The sequence below is a fragment of the Loxodonta africana genome, chromosome 3 (genome assembly GCF_030014295.1).
Source record: "Loxodonta africana isolate mLoxAfr1 chromosome 3, mLoxAfr1.hap2, whole genome shotgun sequence".
In the NCBI taxonomy this organism is placed as follows: Eukaryota; Metazoa; Chordata; class Mammalia; order Proboscidea; family Elephantidae; genus Loxodonta; species Loxodonta africana.
Genome location: NC_087344.1, coordinates 188,494,874 through 188,510,610, shown reverse-complemented (window position 1 = coordinate 188,510,610; position 15,737 = coordinate 188,494,874). Strand labels below are relative to the sequence as shown.

General features: G+C 40.3%; 1 protein-coding gene across 2 annotated transcripts; it reads left to right on the top strand.

Moving 5' to 3' along the window:
• The first annotated feature begins 101 nt into the window (after positions 1-101).
• Positions 102-8,252, top strand: RIT1 (Ras like without CAAX 1). Of its 2 annotated transcripts, none has more exons than XM_010594819.3 (6): positions 102-233; positions 718-865; positions 1,032-1,088; positions 3,680-3,753; positions 3,982-4,173; positions 5,452-8,252. In XM_010594819.3, the coding sequence occupies exons 2-6, from the start codon at positions 760-762 to the stop codon at positions 5,680-5,682; spliced, it is 660 nt and encodes a 219-aa protein (XP_010593121.1). In that variant the 5' UTR covers positions 102-233; positions 718-759; the 3' UTR covers positions 5,683-8,252. The 2 variants fall into 2 exon arrangements, with proteins under 2 accessions (XP_010593121.1, XP_003415183.1); XM_003415135.4 differs by having other exon boundaries at positions 129-257.
• The last annotated feature ends 7,485 nt before the right edge of the window (positions 8,253-15,737 follow it).

Here is a 15,737-nt window from a genome sequence, read left to right as displayed (position 1 = left end):
ACCAGGCCTTCAGTGGTGAAGGGCGCGCGGACCCGGCCTGGAGGACTTGGGGGGAGATGCCCCGCCCGGGAGGGGGAGGGGGCGGGGCCGGACGCCGACGTCACTGCGGCCCCGCCGGTGGCGCCATCTTACTCGGCCGTGGGACGGGTCACAGGTCAGTGTCCGCGTCTCACGGCGAGTGGAGGAAGACGAAGCGGAGATCGGGCCGGGCTGCGGCCTTACTGCCCCGACCGGTACGAGCAGCCAGGGTCGGGGCGGTAAGCGGAGGGCAGGGGCATGATGGCGGGCGGAGGAGCAGCGGGGCGAGGGAGGGGACCTCCGAGGAGAATGGGGGAGCGGGTGGGCCCGCCGGCGACCGCGGGCTCAGAGGACCCCCTGCGGCCTAAGGGGCGCCGTCCTTTTGGTCCGCAGACCTCATTTTTCTCACTCGGCACCTCCTCCTTAATGTGCGGTGCTCCTATCTGAATAAAAATCTGAATTTCTTTGTTTCTTATTTTTCTTTCTGGGAGGAGGAGTGATAGGGAAAACCTTCGATGTGTCATGGGACTGAGCTGCCCTGGAGAGAGGACGAAGTGTGGGGTTTCCTAGGGCCGCTAGAATGGGTTCAGTGGGGAGCAAGGAGTGATAGGCCAGAGTGTGGGAAGGCAGGGCACTGGCTCCAGGACGGTCGTCACGGTGTCTCCATCCTGGATGACGTGTTTTCTCCTTTCCTTTTAGGTGGCTTTACCTCGGGACAGCCCAGGATTCCCCAAGAGGACAATGGATTCTGGAACTCGCCCAGTTGGTAGCTGTGGTAGCAGCCCTGCAGGGCTCTCAAGAGAGTACAAACTAGTGATGCTGGGCGCCGGCGGTGTGGGGAAAAGTGGTAGGTGATGTTTTTCCTCCACCTGACACTAAGATAAAAAGTCCTTAAAACCAATGATCTCTATCTAAAACAGATGAGATACGGTTGTCATGCAGTGTTCATACTTAGAATTCTTTCTGTGAGTCACCTTTGTGTAGATTTTTAACTTCAATTTCTTGTTTTGAAGCCATGACCATGCAGTTCATTAGCCACCGATTCCCAGAAGATCACGACCCCACCATTGGTAAGTCAGATTACCATTTAGATTTCCAAATAAATGCCATAAAGGTGTCTTGGTAAATGTCAGCTTTGAAAATGGTTTCCAACTATTTTTACTTTGAACTTTTTTTGGTGTCTGATTCAGATTTATTTAGTAACAAGAGTGTCATAGTAGTTGGTCATATTTCTTTTTTTCTCACTCAACTGTATATGTACATAAACCATTTTTAGTTTCGGTCTTTTATTGAAGACTAATGGGACTTTTTTGTCACATTTTTATGGTTAGTATAGTATATTGCCAGATTAAAAGGCACTTACTGGAAAATTTTTCTTGCTGTCACTTCTTTAAGGGCCTGATTTGAGACTGACTATGTAACTGTGAGTCAGCTGGTTTGAACTTCTACAGAAGGAAGTAGAAAAACAAGTAGAGCCAGCCTGCTGAAGTCTTATAACCCAGACGTGCAGAGCCTGGCTGGACTTCTTCCCCTTGGTGGCCTTCATTTACTTCCTTGTACCTGACGTTCATAATCTAGTAATATCCATTGTTGGCAAAACCCTATTAGAGTAAAAAAGTCATTTTGTGTGCCTTGTTTCTTTGGTTGCTAGTCTTTGCTAAGATTAAGAACATTACTGTCATTACTGAACCATAAGAAACCAGGTTGGGTCCTAAGGAGTTATATCCTAGTATAAAAGAAAAATTTGGGGGAGAGGGTGCACAGAAGATCTGCCGTACTTACTGGTATTTTCAGTATGTGATACTTTTTGCCATGACCCCGGGTCTCTAGGGAGGATTTCCACTGGGTCAGGCCTCTGCTGCACTGTTTTCCACCAAGCCAGTGAGTGTCCTGTGGTAACCCAGCTTTGACTGTGGTAATTTTACACAATAGATGCTTATGTGGATTGAGAAAAATATAAACAGTTCTTGTTTTGTTTTGTTCATGTACTGTATCGAATTTGGAACATTTTACGAGGATTTGAACTATCATGGAGGTTCTAGGAATGAAGTCAACATAGGGCTTAGGATAATTATTTACCTGAGAAATCCAGAGGTGACTGTTCCTTTCTTTGGAGAAAACTCATGTATTTGTCTCCTGTTACATGTTACATTTTTGTAAATCAGCGTATTGTTTTTTTTTCTAATCGGCCACTCCTGACACTATATTATCTGATTTAACAACAAATACTGTGTTTTTTGAGTCCTTATTACGTGCCAAGCAATGTGGTAGACCCTGGGGACATTGTGACCAAAAAGATATGGTTCTTGATTTCAATGAGTTTATAACGTACTACGTGTTATTTCAGATGTTTAAATGGCTGTTGTCCTTGTTGAGAATATACACAGCAGAACACACACCAATTCCACAATTTCTGCACATACAATTCAGTAACATTAATTACATTCTTTGAGTTGTGCAACCATTGTCATCCTCCATTTCCAAGTTGTTCCTCCTCCATTAACATAAACTTACTGTTCCCTAAATTTCCTATCTAGTCTTTCTAGTGGCTTCTATCTGATAGCATGTTTGTTTGAAACTTTGCTAATGGAAGAAAAACATTTTTACATTGTAACCAGCACACATATACATATGAAAGCATATAGTGTGTGTGTGCATGTATGTTCATGCATGTATGTATACGTAACTCAAAATATCCTGAAACCGTGCCTCACTACATGTGATGCACTCTGCTATTTTCCATTTTATTTTAGGTTTCTGTTTGTTTATTTTAATGCTGGTCCCAACCCACTAAACTGATTTCACAACTCATTAATCATAATGGATCATGACCTGTACTTTCAGAAATACTGATTTTGTGGACTCTTCCTCTTTGAGGAAAAGTCGGAAGCAGGGATTCAAGAAAAAAATGTTAAGAGAAGACACGTGAGGTTGTAAACAGCAATTGTCTTTGAATAATGGAAATATCGAGTGGGTTTTTTCTCTTCTTTTTTACTTTCTGCGTTTTCCAGAGTTACTATAATAATATGCATAAAGAAATTTGCTTTAATAAAGGAGAAATTATGACAATATGGATTGTTTATAAAATAGTTCTGGTTTTTCATCTTTAGTAGTGAAATGAAGAGAACTGTAGCGTATAGTTAAGTACATAAGGCTTTTGAGACAAGCAGCCCTGGGTTTTAGTCCTGGCTCTACCACTAATTGTGTGATTGGCGAAAACATTTTTTCTTTATCTGTAAAACAGGGATAATAATACCTACCTCACTGGATTATTGTGAATGTTGAATGAGTTAATGTTTGTAAATTACTTATTATAATGCCTGGCATGTAATAAATGTCTAGTAAATGGTAAAGTTAGTTTTCTGCTCTGATATTTTTTAAAATGACAATCTCAGAATCCTTTTTTAGATTAGAATTGCAGGTGAAGTTTTATGAACTTAATTTAAGCTATGACCAAACTGCATCATTGCCTACATGAAAAAAAAAAAAAGCCCTTAGGTGATGACAATTTATTTACCTCAGTGGATTTAGCATGCTTTCTGAGGAAATTTGGGCACTTAAAGGACTTGGGTGGAATCTAGTTCTGTACAAGAGGAGTTTTAAAATAAAGTATTTGTTCCTGTGTTTATGGGCTTATCTTACACCTTTTTCCCTCCTGTAGAAGATGCTTATAAAATCCGGATCCGTATTGACGATGAGCCTGCCAACCTGGACATTTTGGATACAGCAGGACAGGTATTAAATCCCAAGATGCTATGAGTAAAGGCTGTTTTACTCAAGTAAAGGGCAGGGAAAGACTTATACAGAGAAGGTCACTAGTCCATCTCTTTTAATTTTTCATGCACTCTGACTCAGGATAGCAGGTAATCAACATATCTCTTCTTTAATCTGAACTAAATAGCTAAGGTATGTACATGTAGCTCTAGGTTGTATCAATACATTAATGACCCTGTTTCCCTCTAGGCAGAGTTTACAGCCATGCGAGATCAGTACATGAGGGCAGGAGAAGGGTTTATCATCTGTTATTCCATCACGGATCGTAGAAGTTTCCATGAAGTTCGGGAGTTTAAACAGCTTATTTATCGAGTTCGACGTACTGATGATACACCCGTGGTTCTTGTGGGAAATAAGTCTGACCTCAAACAGCTAAGGCAGGTGAGAATAGAGAAGAAAATACTGTCTGTAATCTTGGGGGATTTTTGTTACTCTGTTCGTAGATTCCTTTGCCTTAAAATGAAAATTCAGAATTAGCTTCTCCCTAAACTTGAAAATTTTCCTATTTGCTTTTATTTTGGATAAAACCTGGATTATAGGAATCAGTTTTCAGGACGGAATCCCCAGGATTAAAGTCAGATGACAAATGGAGTACACAATAAATGAAGAATTAAGGAATGTTCTTTTCCTAAATCCTCAGAAATAAATCTGTTTATGTTATAACAGGAGAAACTCAGGTCAGACTACAAGACACACTTCCTGATGGTGAGGATTATGAGCCCTGGAAGGGGAGAACAAGAGAAATAGTAGAGTATTTTAGAATACGTGGTACCCTTCAAGTTAGTAATGATGTTTAAAATTTTACTGTTTGGTATAGAGGTGAAAGTACAGTGAAACAGACACACTCATGACTACTAGTGGAAGCAAGGAATGGTATGAACCTTCCGGAAGTGGTTTGACAGCAGTTAAATTCATAATGCTTCCCAGTTAATCCCTGTTTGAAAAAAATCTATTCAGAGATTGATATACAAAATGTTCATTGCCAGGCTATCTATTGTAGCAGAAAATTAGAAACAGTCTAAGTGTCCAAAAGTAGGAAAAATGATGACGTATCCATGACTGGATATATCCATTTTGAGTCCCTAATAGTTTTTAGTGTTGTAATTTAAGTATACGTCTCTTTGCCTTGGGTTTGTCTTCCTTAAAATGAAAAGTATGAGAAAGATTAAGATTGTGTATCCCATGTCTGGAACTATTCCATGTTCTCAAAAGTTATCTTTAAAATAGACGAGAAATAGAATCATAAAATATGAAGGTAGAAGAAACCTTAAAAGTCATGTAATCCAGCCTCCCAAATATTATAAAAATCACCGTATTCTGCTTGAACATCTCTAGAGTTGAGAAACTCTCTAGCTGTTGTTGTTAGTTGCCATCAAGTCAGTCCCAACTCATGGTGACCCCATGTGTGCAGAGTACAGCTGCTCCGTAGGGTTTGCAAGGCTGTGACCTTTCAGAAGCAGATCACTGGGACTGTCTTTTGAGGTGTCTCTGAGTGGGTTTGAACTGCCAACCTTTCAGTTAGTAGTGGGGTGCTTAACTTTTTGAGCCACCCAGGGACCCCTCTCTTCCTGTTAAGGTAGTCCGTTGACTTTTTTGGATAGTTGTGATTGTTTTCCACTGTTAGCACTATAAGTTTTTCTCACATTTACATTTTTAAAGGTCACCAAAGAAGAAGGATTGGCTTTGGCCCGTGAGTTCAGCTGTCCCTTTTTTGAGACATCTGCTGCTTACCGCTACTACATTGATGATGTATTCCATGCTCTTGTTCGGGAGATACGTAGGAAAGAAAAGGAGGCAGTACTGGCCATGGAGAAAAAGTCTAAACCCAAAAGCAGTGTATGGAAGAGGCTAAAATCACCGTTCCGGAAGAAGAAAGACTCAGTAACTTGAAGGGAAGATATGAAATAGTTATCTGTGAACTGCAGTGCTTAATCAGAACAGTCCAGTAACCTGCATTAGTGAGCATGGTGCTTGCTCTTTCTCCTGTTATGACCGTTATTTTTTAAAGTAACTGATGAGGGCCATGCCTACTAGGAGTTTTCAATGATGTGGTATTTAAAGTATTGTCTTAGTTAATTCTGATTTATTAACCAAGTGGAGCACTGTCTACTTTTAAATTGTCACATTAGAATCTGATTTACCAATGTTTTGAGTTCCATTGCTGGTATGAATGGATTAGTGTAAATTGCTTATACCCAGGGGAATGTGTATACCATGTGTTTAATTATGCTCACAAGAGGAATATTTTGCTGTGCAATCATACTATCTTTCAACTTCAGTTTCATGGGACTATCCCAGAGAAGGACCTCAGCCTTTGTTATTCACAGTATCCTTCCAAGAGACAGAAGAAAAATCGCGCAGGGAGATTCACTGAGATCATTGCTACTGTTCAGGAAATAACCATGGAGCTGACTCCTGTTGCAGATTATGAAGTAATGTGACTAGAGGAAATCAGGCCATGTGTTTGCAGGGACCTGGCTAGGAAAAAGGAGGACCAGAACAGAATTCCGTGTGTGCCTGGCTTTTCTAAGAAGTATACGTTTGACCCAAAGCTCTGGGATGGGTGAGAACAAGCAGAAGCATATAAAATGCAGTGAGCATTTCTCCTATGAGGTTATTTTAATCTTCCTTTCAGGGTTTTGCCTTTGTTTACCTGTAAAGGTAAACACTTCGGGAACTGTTATCGATTACTGAGCTTTTGTCTCATCTAAATTCTTGATTTGGACAGCCATTGTCTTGTACAGGTTTTGCCCCTCCCAGAGATGCACACACCAAGGCATTTACATTAATTGCCTCCTAGTGCTTTCCCTTAGCTTTACTGTGCTCGAGAAGAGCTAGGCCTGGCAAAATGATTTTTTGGCCTTCCTCAGACTGACTGCATTTTCCATACAGAAAAGACAGCAGGAGCTTGAGTAAAATTGTGTAGGTGCCTCCTTAACTTCGACAACCACTAGACTCGGAGCTCCAAGAAAGCCTGTGGTACTTCTGTGTAATGGGTCAGTTTTGAAGCTTTGAAATTCACATACACTGAGTTTCCCACTGAAGATTTCTTTACAAGGGCCTTGCTAAGTTCACCTCAAATTTATCTGAGCCTTGATAAAGCTTAGGCTAAGAGAATACCGTATTGCTCCCTGTGCATAGCGTAACTATTGACCTAGGAAGAAACCCCCTTAAATACTGGTGGGGAGTTCTCAGTTTTAGAATCAGAATCAGGATTATGTTGATATCTCAACTTACTGCTAAGAGTAACGTATTGCGTATGGAACATTAAATGTCGCTAGCAGTGTTTGTGTCCACTTTAAACTCTTTAACAAGATGACTTTATGTAGCAACTCTTAAAAAGCGTACAGCTCAACTCCTATTTTCAACTTTTACTAGAGGCAGAAAGAGAACAAGGTTGTTGTATTTTTCTTATAAGTAATGGTATATGTTCTGGGTTTAAAGAAAAATGACTTCTGTAATTTTTTTTAGCTCTGAGTAGTCATCCTTTTTAAAACTCAGAAATGTTTTTGCTACCAAATAAATCATGTTTTATGATGGTCAAGCCACCGTGAAGTGAAAAACCCAGAGTTTGAGTCTGTGCGACAGAAATTTATAGAAACCTTAGCACTTTGGAGAAGCATGAAGGTGGAAAAGTAACAACAGTGCAATTCTATTACAACAGTATTTGACCACATTTAAACTAGCTTAGAGCCTTTTTGGTTTAATGCCTTAGCTTCTCATTACTAATGACCTAGGAAATTGTTATTAGCATCAAGTAATAATAGCTATATAATTATCCAAGATAGTCAAGGCAGCAGAGAACATTGCCAGAAAGATCTGTAAGACAGGAGAGGATTTGTATTGTTCAAAAGAAAAATAATAAATTAGTATTTTTAAGACTATCACTGTCATGTATTTGACCCTTGGATTAATTAGTCCATTAATTAGTATTGAGAATTCTATACCTGGTTGGTGCTAGATACTTTGAGGGGTATAATACGTGTAAGTCATGTCTCTACTCTTAGTGATCATACAGTGTAGGTAATTTATAAGCTCTAAATCAGCTTTATCCCAGTTTGAGGGCATTAAAATCGTTTACTGCCTGGAACATTGAAGAGAAAAATTCAGGGAAAAGTTGGAAGGCACTGGAACTGTTCATGTCCGTACCAGATCAGTAAGTTATTAAGATTTCAAGGCTTAAGCTAGTGCCTAGCATTAGCTGTTTAGAATTCAGAAGGGCATATGTATTTTAATTTGGTGATATACTAGCAAGAATTGCTCTACTGTGATGTTTGGGGGAGGGAGGGAGAAAAATTTTCCACTTATGCACTTGTATATGAAGACAGTTTATATGACACAATACAAAACTTTTAAACCACTTTGGCTTTTCCTTTACTTACCTATGAGTGGGGCAGGTGTTTGGACTCCTTATTCCAAAACGGTTGTTTTAAGGAAAAAAAAAAAAAACCCGTATGTCATGGATTGAATAGTGTCCCCCAAAAAATATGTATCAACTTGGCTAGGCCATCATTCTCAATATTGGCTAGGCCATCATTTTCAATACTGTGTGGTTGTCTACTATGTTGTGATCTGATGTGACTATCCTATGTGTTATAAATCCTGACCTCTATGATGTTATTGGGGGCCGTGGTAACGTAGTGGTTAAGCATTTGGCTGCTAACCAAAAGGTTGGCAGTTCAAATCCACCAGCCTCTCCTTGGAAACCCTGTGGGGCATTTGTACTCTGTCCTACAGGGTCACTATGAGTTGGAATCAACTGGACGGCAGTGGTTTTGTTTTTGTTTTTTAATGATGTTATTGAGGCAAGATTAGGTTATGTTAAAGAGGGTTAGGGTGGGATGCAACAACCTTACTCAGGTCACAGCACTGATCTGATGTAAGGGAAGTTTTCCTGGGGTGTGGCCTGCATCGCCTTTTAGAAGAAATGAGAGAGGAGCAAGCAGAGAGATACGGACCTCATTACCACCAAGCAAGAAGAACCAGGAGCAGAGCACATCCTTTGGACTTGGGGTCTCCACATGGAGAAGCTCCTAGACCCAGGGAAAGATTGATGCCAAGGACCTTCCCCCAGAGCCCAGAGAGAGAGAAAGCCTTCCCCTGGAGCTGGTGCCATGAATTTGGACTTTAAGCCTCCTGGACTATGAGAGAATAAATTTCTGTTTGTAAAAGCCACTGACTTGTGGTATTTCTGTTGTAGCAGCACTAGATAAATAAGACACCCTGAGATTTTATGTTCTAGAAATTTTTGGTTCAAAAAAATGTGAGCGTCCACCACATACAGAACACCTGTGTTGTGTGCTAGGAAGCATGCCAGAAGAACACCCCTTCATTCAGAGAGATTACTTCTTGGGTGGGGAGACAGGAAAAACACATTAACAAACAGCATTTGTCACCTGACGAAGGGTTAGTTAAAGTTGTTTCAAGTATATATATGAAATGTGAGAGAATGAGTAGCTTTTTATGAGAAGGGTCATCGCTTATCTCTGCTACTCTAAATCAGCATTAGTGTGGTAAAAGGACAATTTGGACATTAAAGGGATTATTTTTGTGTCCTCATGATTCAGCATTCATTGAATAGATTACTAATTGTTAATGTTGCCCACTAATTGAAACTGTGATAGTGGAGGAGGTGGCTGTAACCTCTGTTCAGATGACCAATTAAATTACAGAAGAAATATTTATGCCCCTCTTCTGTGCACTAAGCTGTGAGGGGTTCAAAGGAATATAAATTATGATCCCTGCTCTGGAGCTTAGATATAATTTGTATATGCAAAACGATTAGAGATCAGTCTTAAAAAGTAGCAGGTGATATGCTTCAGACTGGGACTGTTGTAGGAATTCAGAGAAGGGGAAAATTAATAGGGCCTGTTGCATTTAAGGGGAGCTGGCTCCGTAAGTGCTAGTGGAAGAGGAGGCAAACTGGAGATTGAATTTAATCTGAATGGAATAATCAAGAGAGAAGGTTGAGATACATGACTTCTGAAGTTTTTCCTCATTCTTAGTATTTATTGTTTTTTTGCCTAAAAATAAAAATTTCTTGAATAAATGTAGTAAACTCCTGGTGAAGAATTAGTAGTGTACACCTTTTCCAAACTTAGCCTCGAGAAGGGTGAGACATGCAGAAATTCAGCATCGTTTTCAGAGCCCTTGTTCATTTTGGCAAGCAACTTGACTTTCCGTGATGGTTCAGGGCTGTGAAAATGTTGGATTTGCAGTTATCCTGGATTTGCTCAGCTTCAAATTAAAATTTATTTTCAAATTGTTCTTCCCAAATTACATCAGCTCAGCTGGAACTGAAACTTAGGTGATGTAACCTTATAGGGAAGTAGTTAGAATTCCTAGTTCTCTGATTAGAGATTACTCACCCAGCCTTCAAAATACCTGTAAAGGCTCTCACTCTGAAACTTAATTTTGTTTTTCCCCCTTCTCTCTAAGAATGGCTGTAAATTTTAAATTTCACTATCATTTATTCTTATGTGTAGCATAAATTAGATAAGAAAATAGCAACTGTATTTGTATTTCTCTCAGAAGTTTTAACAAGTTTTTTTCAGTTAAAGGTGAGAGATGGGCCTGTTGTTTCTTGGTCCATTGGTTAACTGTTTCAGTCAGGTACTTAACCTGTTTGGCTTGATTGCACCCATCTCATAAAGAAAGCTGTAGTTGCCTTAGCTCTTACCTGGAGAAAGGACACTCTCTTTTGAACTGTTGAGTTAAATGGACTTGCTGCCTATTTGGCATCACTAGGGGCATGGGATCAAGTATGGCCTGGAGAAACCAGCAAGGATTTTAGCTTTTAGAAAAATGTGGTCAGACAGCGTAAGTGAGCCAACTCGTCTCATCTGAATTTCCCTTCACTGATCCAAAGGGTAAGCGCTGGGGTGCAGCCAGTTTCCTTGGGCTAAATAAGTTAGTTAGCTAAAGACTCCTAACACATGGTTTCTTCTAAAGGGCTTACCATTGCTTGGGAAGACAGGACAATAAATAGGCTACATAAAAAATATTACATTAAAAGGTCTAGGATTAGTACGGAGCAAGGTGTATATAAACTTATATGTGACAGTCTGACTTGATTTGTAAACGTTCACTTGAGGCTCAATAAAAGTTAAAAAAAAAAAAAGGTCTAGGATTATATTGGTAGGTAAAATTAGACCATGAAGATTTCTCGAAATTGTAACTTGAAGAGGAAGAAAGGTGTGTCTTGGAACAACAGAAAAGGCAAGAATCACGTATGTAGAACAACTTTGATGCAGGATTCGAGAGTGGGGAGTCAAGATTATATTGCATTGTACATGGTATAAGCATTAAGAAGCAAGCTCAGGGTTAAGGGGTAACCCAGGGCTGAGGTATAGCAGGAGGCCAATAGGACAGGGCAAGGCTAATTGAGTAGAAAGCCAGTATGAAAATGTGTATGGTTCTAAAATCCCCGTTATCCTGGATCAGAAACAGCTGGGGTTTGGTTTTTGCTCATTTTCTTAACTCAACCTTTGGAAAATTTGATTCGATAGCGATAGGACCCAGGAATCTATACTGGAACAAAATAAACAAACAACAACAACAAAAAAAAAAAAACCCAAGAACTTCCCCAGGTGATTCTGATGGCAGCCACTTTAAATTAGGAATGACTGAGCTGGTTGATGTTGAAGCGTCTTGGGAAAGCATTGGAGGACTGTGTAAAGCAGTGATAAGGTTGTAGTAACAGTGCACAGTGTAGGCATGGGGAGCAGCAGGGAGCGAGCAACAAGAGGGATGCTATGATGGCTCACACGTCAAGAAACAAGGGATGTGGTTGTGGGGTCACACAAGAAAAATAAACTTGTGCCTTGTTATGAGGGAAACCACTGGTTAGAGAACAGTTCAGTCATAACGTTTGGGGTATTCTGAAATTTCTAATCAACTTTTAAACATGAGTTGGCCTTGAGACAGAATTAATAAAATGGTTTAGCTTGGTGTAATAATCCTTGCTTATTTTTTCTTTTTTAATCCTTGATAAGCAGCTTTTGGTGCATATGCTCCTCACCACACATGATCATACCATTAAGTCATCCACTGTTTGGAACAAAAGCTGCTGGGGTGGGAACATGTCTCATTTCCTGCCCTTCCCAGAGCTCAGAGCTCTTGATTGCTATAGTTTACTTACAGTTTGCTCTCAGCCAGAAGAAAGTCTTTAGCTCCAGAAACATCACCCACCAAGTGCTTTCCCTAGTTTCTTCTGCAAAGGAATATGTAGGTGAAGGGATGGAGGCAGAGAAACTTAGAGTTTATGTGAAGGTGACTCCAAATATGTGCTCCGAAAAAGTGTAATCCAACATAAAACCTCCCCTGCTGACCCCCAGGAAGGCATGTTTAATCAGAAGTAACTAGCACAGTCCCACCCGAAACATTCTCGCCAGTCTTTCATATCCTTAGATTCCTCAAGAGAATATGTGGGTCTGGTTGCAGCTAGTACACCTGCCACGCCGACTAATCCACCACCAAAAAATAGAAACCTAAACTCAAATCTAGACCAAACTTCTTTTGAAACTCTGACTCAGGGTATGTAGGAAGAAACCATGTTTTTTTCATGTTTGCTTTAGATCTGCTTCCCAGAGATTATTTTATTCCTTGTCTGCCAGCCTGTCTTCATTCAACAAACCTTCATTGAGTGCCTGCTGTGTGCCAGGCATTGTGCTGGACATTGGGAATTCAATAGTAAATAAATACAATCAAAAGTTCCTGGAGTCTCAATTGTGTTCTGTGGGCATCTCGAATTCCAATGTGCAGAATGCCGGATCAAATAGTGGGAGAGTGAGGTGGGGCGAGAGACAAGTAGGAATTTCAACTTCTTAGTAAACAATAGCTAAGTGTTAACTTGGAAAGAGTCCAGTTTGGCAATTTGGACATTTCATAAATTGTGAAAATATCCAGTTTCAGACTATTGCAGGTGGCTCTTTCAAACATTCTCGAAGAGTTTGGCATCAAGATCTAATTGGCACAGTCTAACTTTTTTTTTTTTTTTTAACTTGCACTAGTTCTCATTAGGCTCTGTTTGCATCTTATTCTGAAATCTCCACTAGCAGTGATGGTAGAAGAATATAGGTACTGAAGTGAAGCTGCCTCAGTGTGAATCCTGGCTCCATTTTGCTTATCAGCTGTGTGAATTATTTAACCTCTCTGGATTTCGGTTTTCTCATCTGTTAAATGGGGATAATAATAGTGTTATGGATTGAATTGTGTCCCGGTAAAATATGTGTTGTAAATTCTAACCTCTATGCTGTGGTTAAATCCCGTTTGGGAATGGATTGTCTAAATCCCATTTGGGGATGGATTGTCTAAATCCCATTTGGGGATGGATTGTCTTTGCTACCTTAATGAAACAAGATTAGTATAGGGTGTATCTTGAGTTAATCTCTTCTGAGATATAAAAAGAGATTAAATGCAAACTAGCAAGCAGAGATAGGGGAAGAGAGATGCCAAGACACATGGAGATTACCCAGGAGCAGAAGCTCAGAAAAGACATGGACTTTCCTCCAGAGCCAACAGAGGAAGACTTCCCCTAGAGCTGGCCCCTGAATTTGGACTTTCAGCTTTCTAAACTGTGAGAAAATAAAATTCTTTTTGTTAAAACCATCCACCTGTGGTATTTCTGTTCCTGCAGCACTAGATAACTAAGACAAATAGTACATATTAAACAGAGTTGTTCTAAGTATGAGATGACTTTTACATGTATAAAGTGTTCAGCATTGGTAAACATTCAATCAATGTTAGCTGTTATTGCTATTATTATTAAAAAGAAAATGAGTCCCTAATTCTGGCCCTGTCAGAACTTTTCAAGTAGATTGAGGCTCAATATAACATATGCAGTGAATTACCAGCTCCTAGGCTCGAACCCCCCCACGTGTCTGTTAGTTTATTGTACTGTGGGGGCTTGCGTGTTGCTGTGATGCTGGAAGCTATGCCACCGGTATTCAGATACCAGCAGGGTCACCCATCCATGGAGGACAGGTTTCAGCTGAGCTTCCAGACTAAGACAGACTGGGAAGAAGGACCCGGCAGTCTAGCATTAGCCAGTGAAAACCTTATGAATAGCAGCGGAACGTTGGCTGATATAGTACTGGAAGATGAGCCCCCCAGGTTGGCAGGCACTCAAAAGATGACTGGGGAAGAGCTGCCTCCTCAAAGTAGAGTCGACCTTAAGGAAGTGGATGGAGTGAAGGTTTCGAGACCTTCATTCACTGATGTGGCACAACTCAAAATGAGAAGAAACAGCTGCAAACATCCATTAATAACCAGAACCTGGAATGTATGAAGTATGAATCTAGGAAAATTAGAAATCGTCAAAAATGACAATGTTATCATCATAAACATCGATATCCTAGGCATTAGTGAGCTGAAATGGACTGGTACTGGCCATTTTGAATCGGACAATCATTTAGTCTACTATGCTAGGAATGACAACTTGAAGAGGAATGGTGTTGCATTCATCGTCAAAACGAACGTTTCAAGGTCTATCCTGAAGTACAACGCTGTCAGTGATAAGACGATATCCATATGACTATTATTCAAATTTACACACCAACCACTAAGGTCAAATATGCAGAAATAGAAGATTTTTATCAGCTGCTGCAGTCTGAAATCGATCGAACATGCAATCAAGATGCACTGATAATAACGGGCGATTGGAATGCGAGAGTTAGAAACAAAGAAGAAGGATCAGTAGTTGGAAAATATGGCCTCGGTGACAGAAGCAATGCCAGAGATCGAATGATAGAATTTTGCAAGACCAACAACTTCTTCGTTGCAAATACCTTCTTTTACCAACATAAACGGCGACTATACACGTGGACCTCGCCAGATGGAGGGAGCACACAGAAATCAAATCGACTACATCTGTGGAAAGAGATAATGGGAAAGCTCAATATCATCAGTCAGAGCAAGGCCAGGGGCCAACTGTGGAACAGACCATCAATTGCTCATCTGCAAGTTCAAGCTGAAACTGAAGAAAATCAGAGCAACTCCACCAGAGCCAAAATATGACCTTGAGTACATCCCACCTGAATTTAGAAGCCATCTGAAGAATACATTTGATGCACTGAACACTAGTGACCAAAGACCAGACGAGTTGTGGAATGACATCAAGGATATCATACATAAAGAAAGCAAGAGGTCATTGAAAAGACAGGAAAGAAAGAAAAGACCAAGATGGATGTCAGAGGAGACTCTGAAACTTGCTCTCGAACGTCAAGCAGCTAAAGCAAAAGGAAGAATTGATGAAGTAAAAGAACTGAACAGAAGATTTCAAAGGGTGTCTCGGGAAGACAAAGTAAAGTATTATAATGACATGTGCAAAGAGCTGGAGATGGAAAACCAAAAGGGAAGAACACGCTCAGCATTTCTCAAGCTGAAAGAACTGAAGAAGAATTCAAGCCTTGAGTTGCAATAGTGAAGGATTCCATGGGGAAAATATTAAACGATGCAGGAAGCATCAAAAGAAGATGGAAGGAATACACAGAGTCATTATAGGAAAAAGAATTAGTCGATGTTCAACCATTTCAAGAGGTGGCATATGACCAGGAACCAATGGTACTGAAGGAAGAAGTCCAAGGTGCTCTGAAGGCATTGCTGGAAAATAAGGCTCCAGGAATTGATGGAATGTCAATTGAGATGTTTCAACAAACAGACGCAGTGCTGGAGGTGCTCACTCATCTATGCCAAGAAATATGGAAGACAGTTTCCTGGCCAATTGACTGAAAGAGATCCATATTTATGCCTATTCCCAAGAAAGGTGATCCAACTGAATGTGGAAATTATAGAACAATATCATTAATATCACAGGCGAGTAAAATTTTGCTGAAGATCATTCAAAAACGGCTGCAGCAGTATATTGACAGGGAACTGCCGGAAATTCAGGCAGGTTTCAGGAGAGGACATGGAACCAGGGATATCATTGCTGATGTCAGATGGAT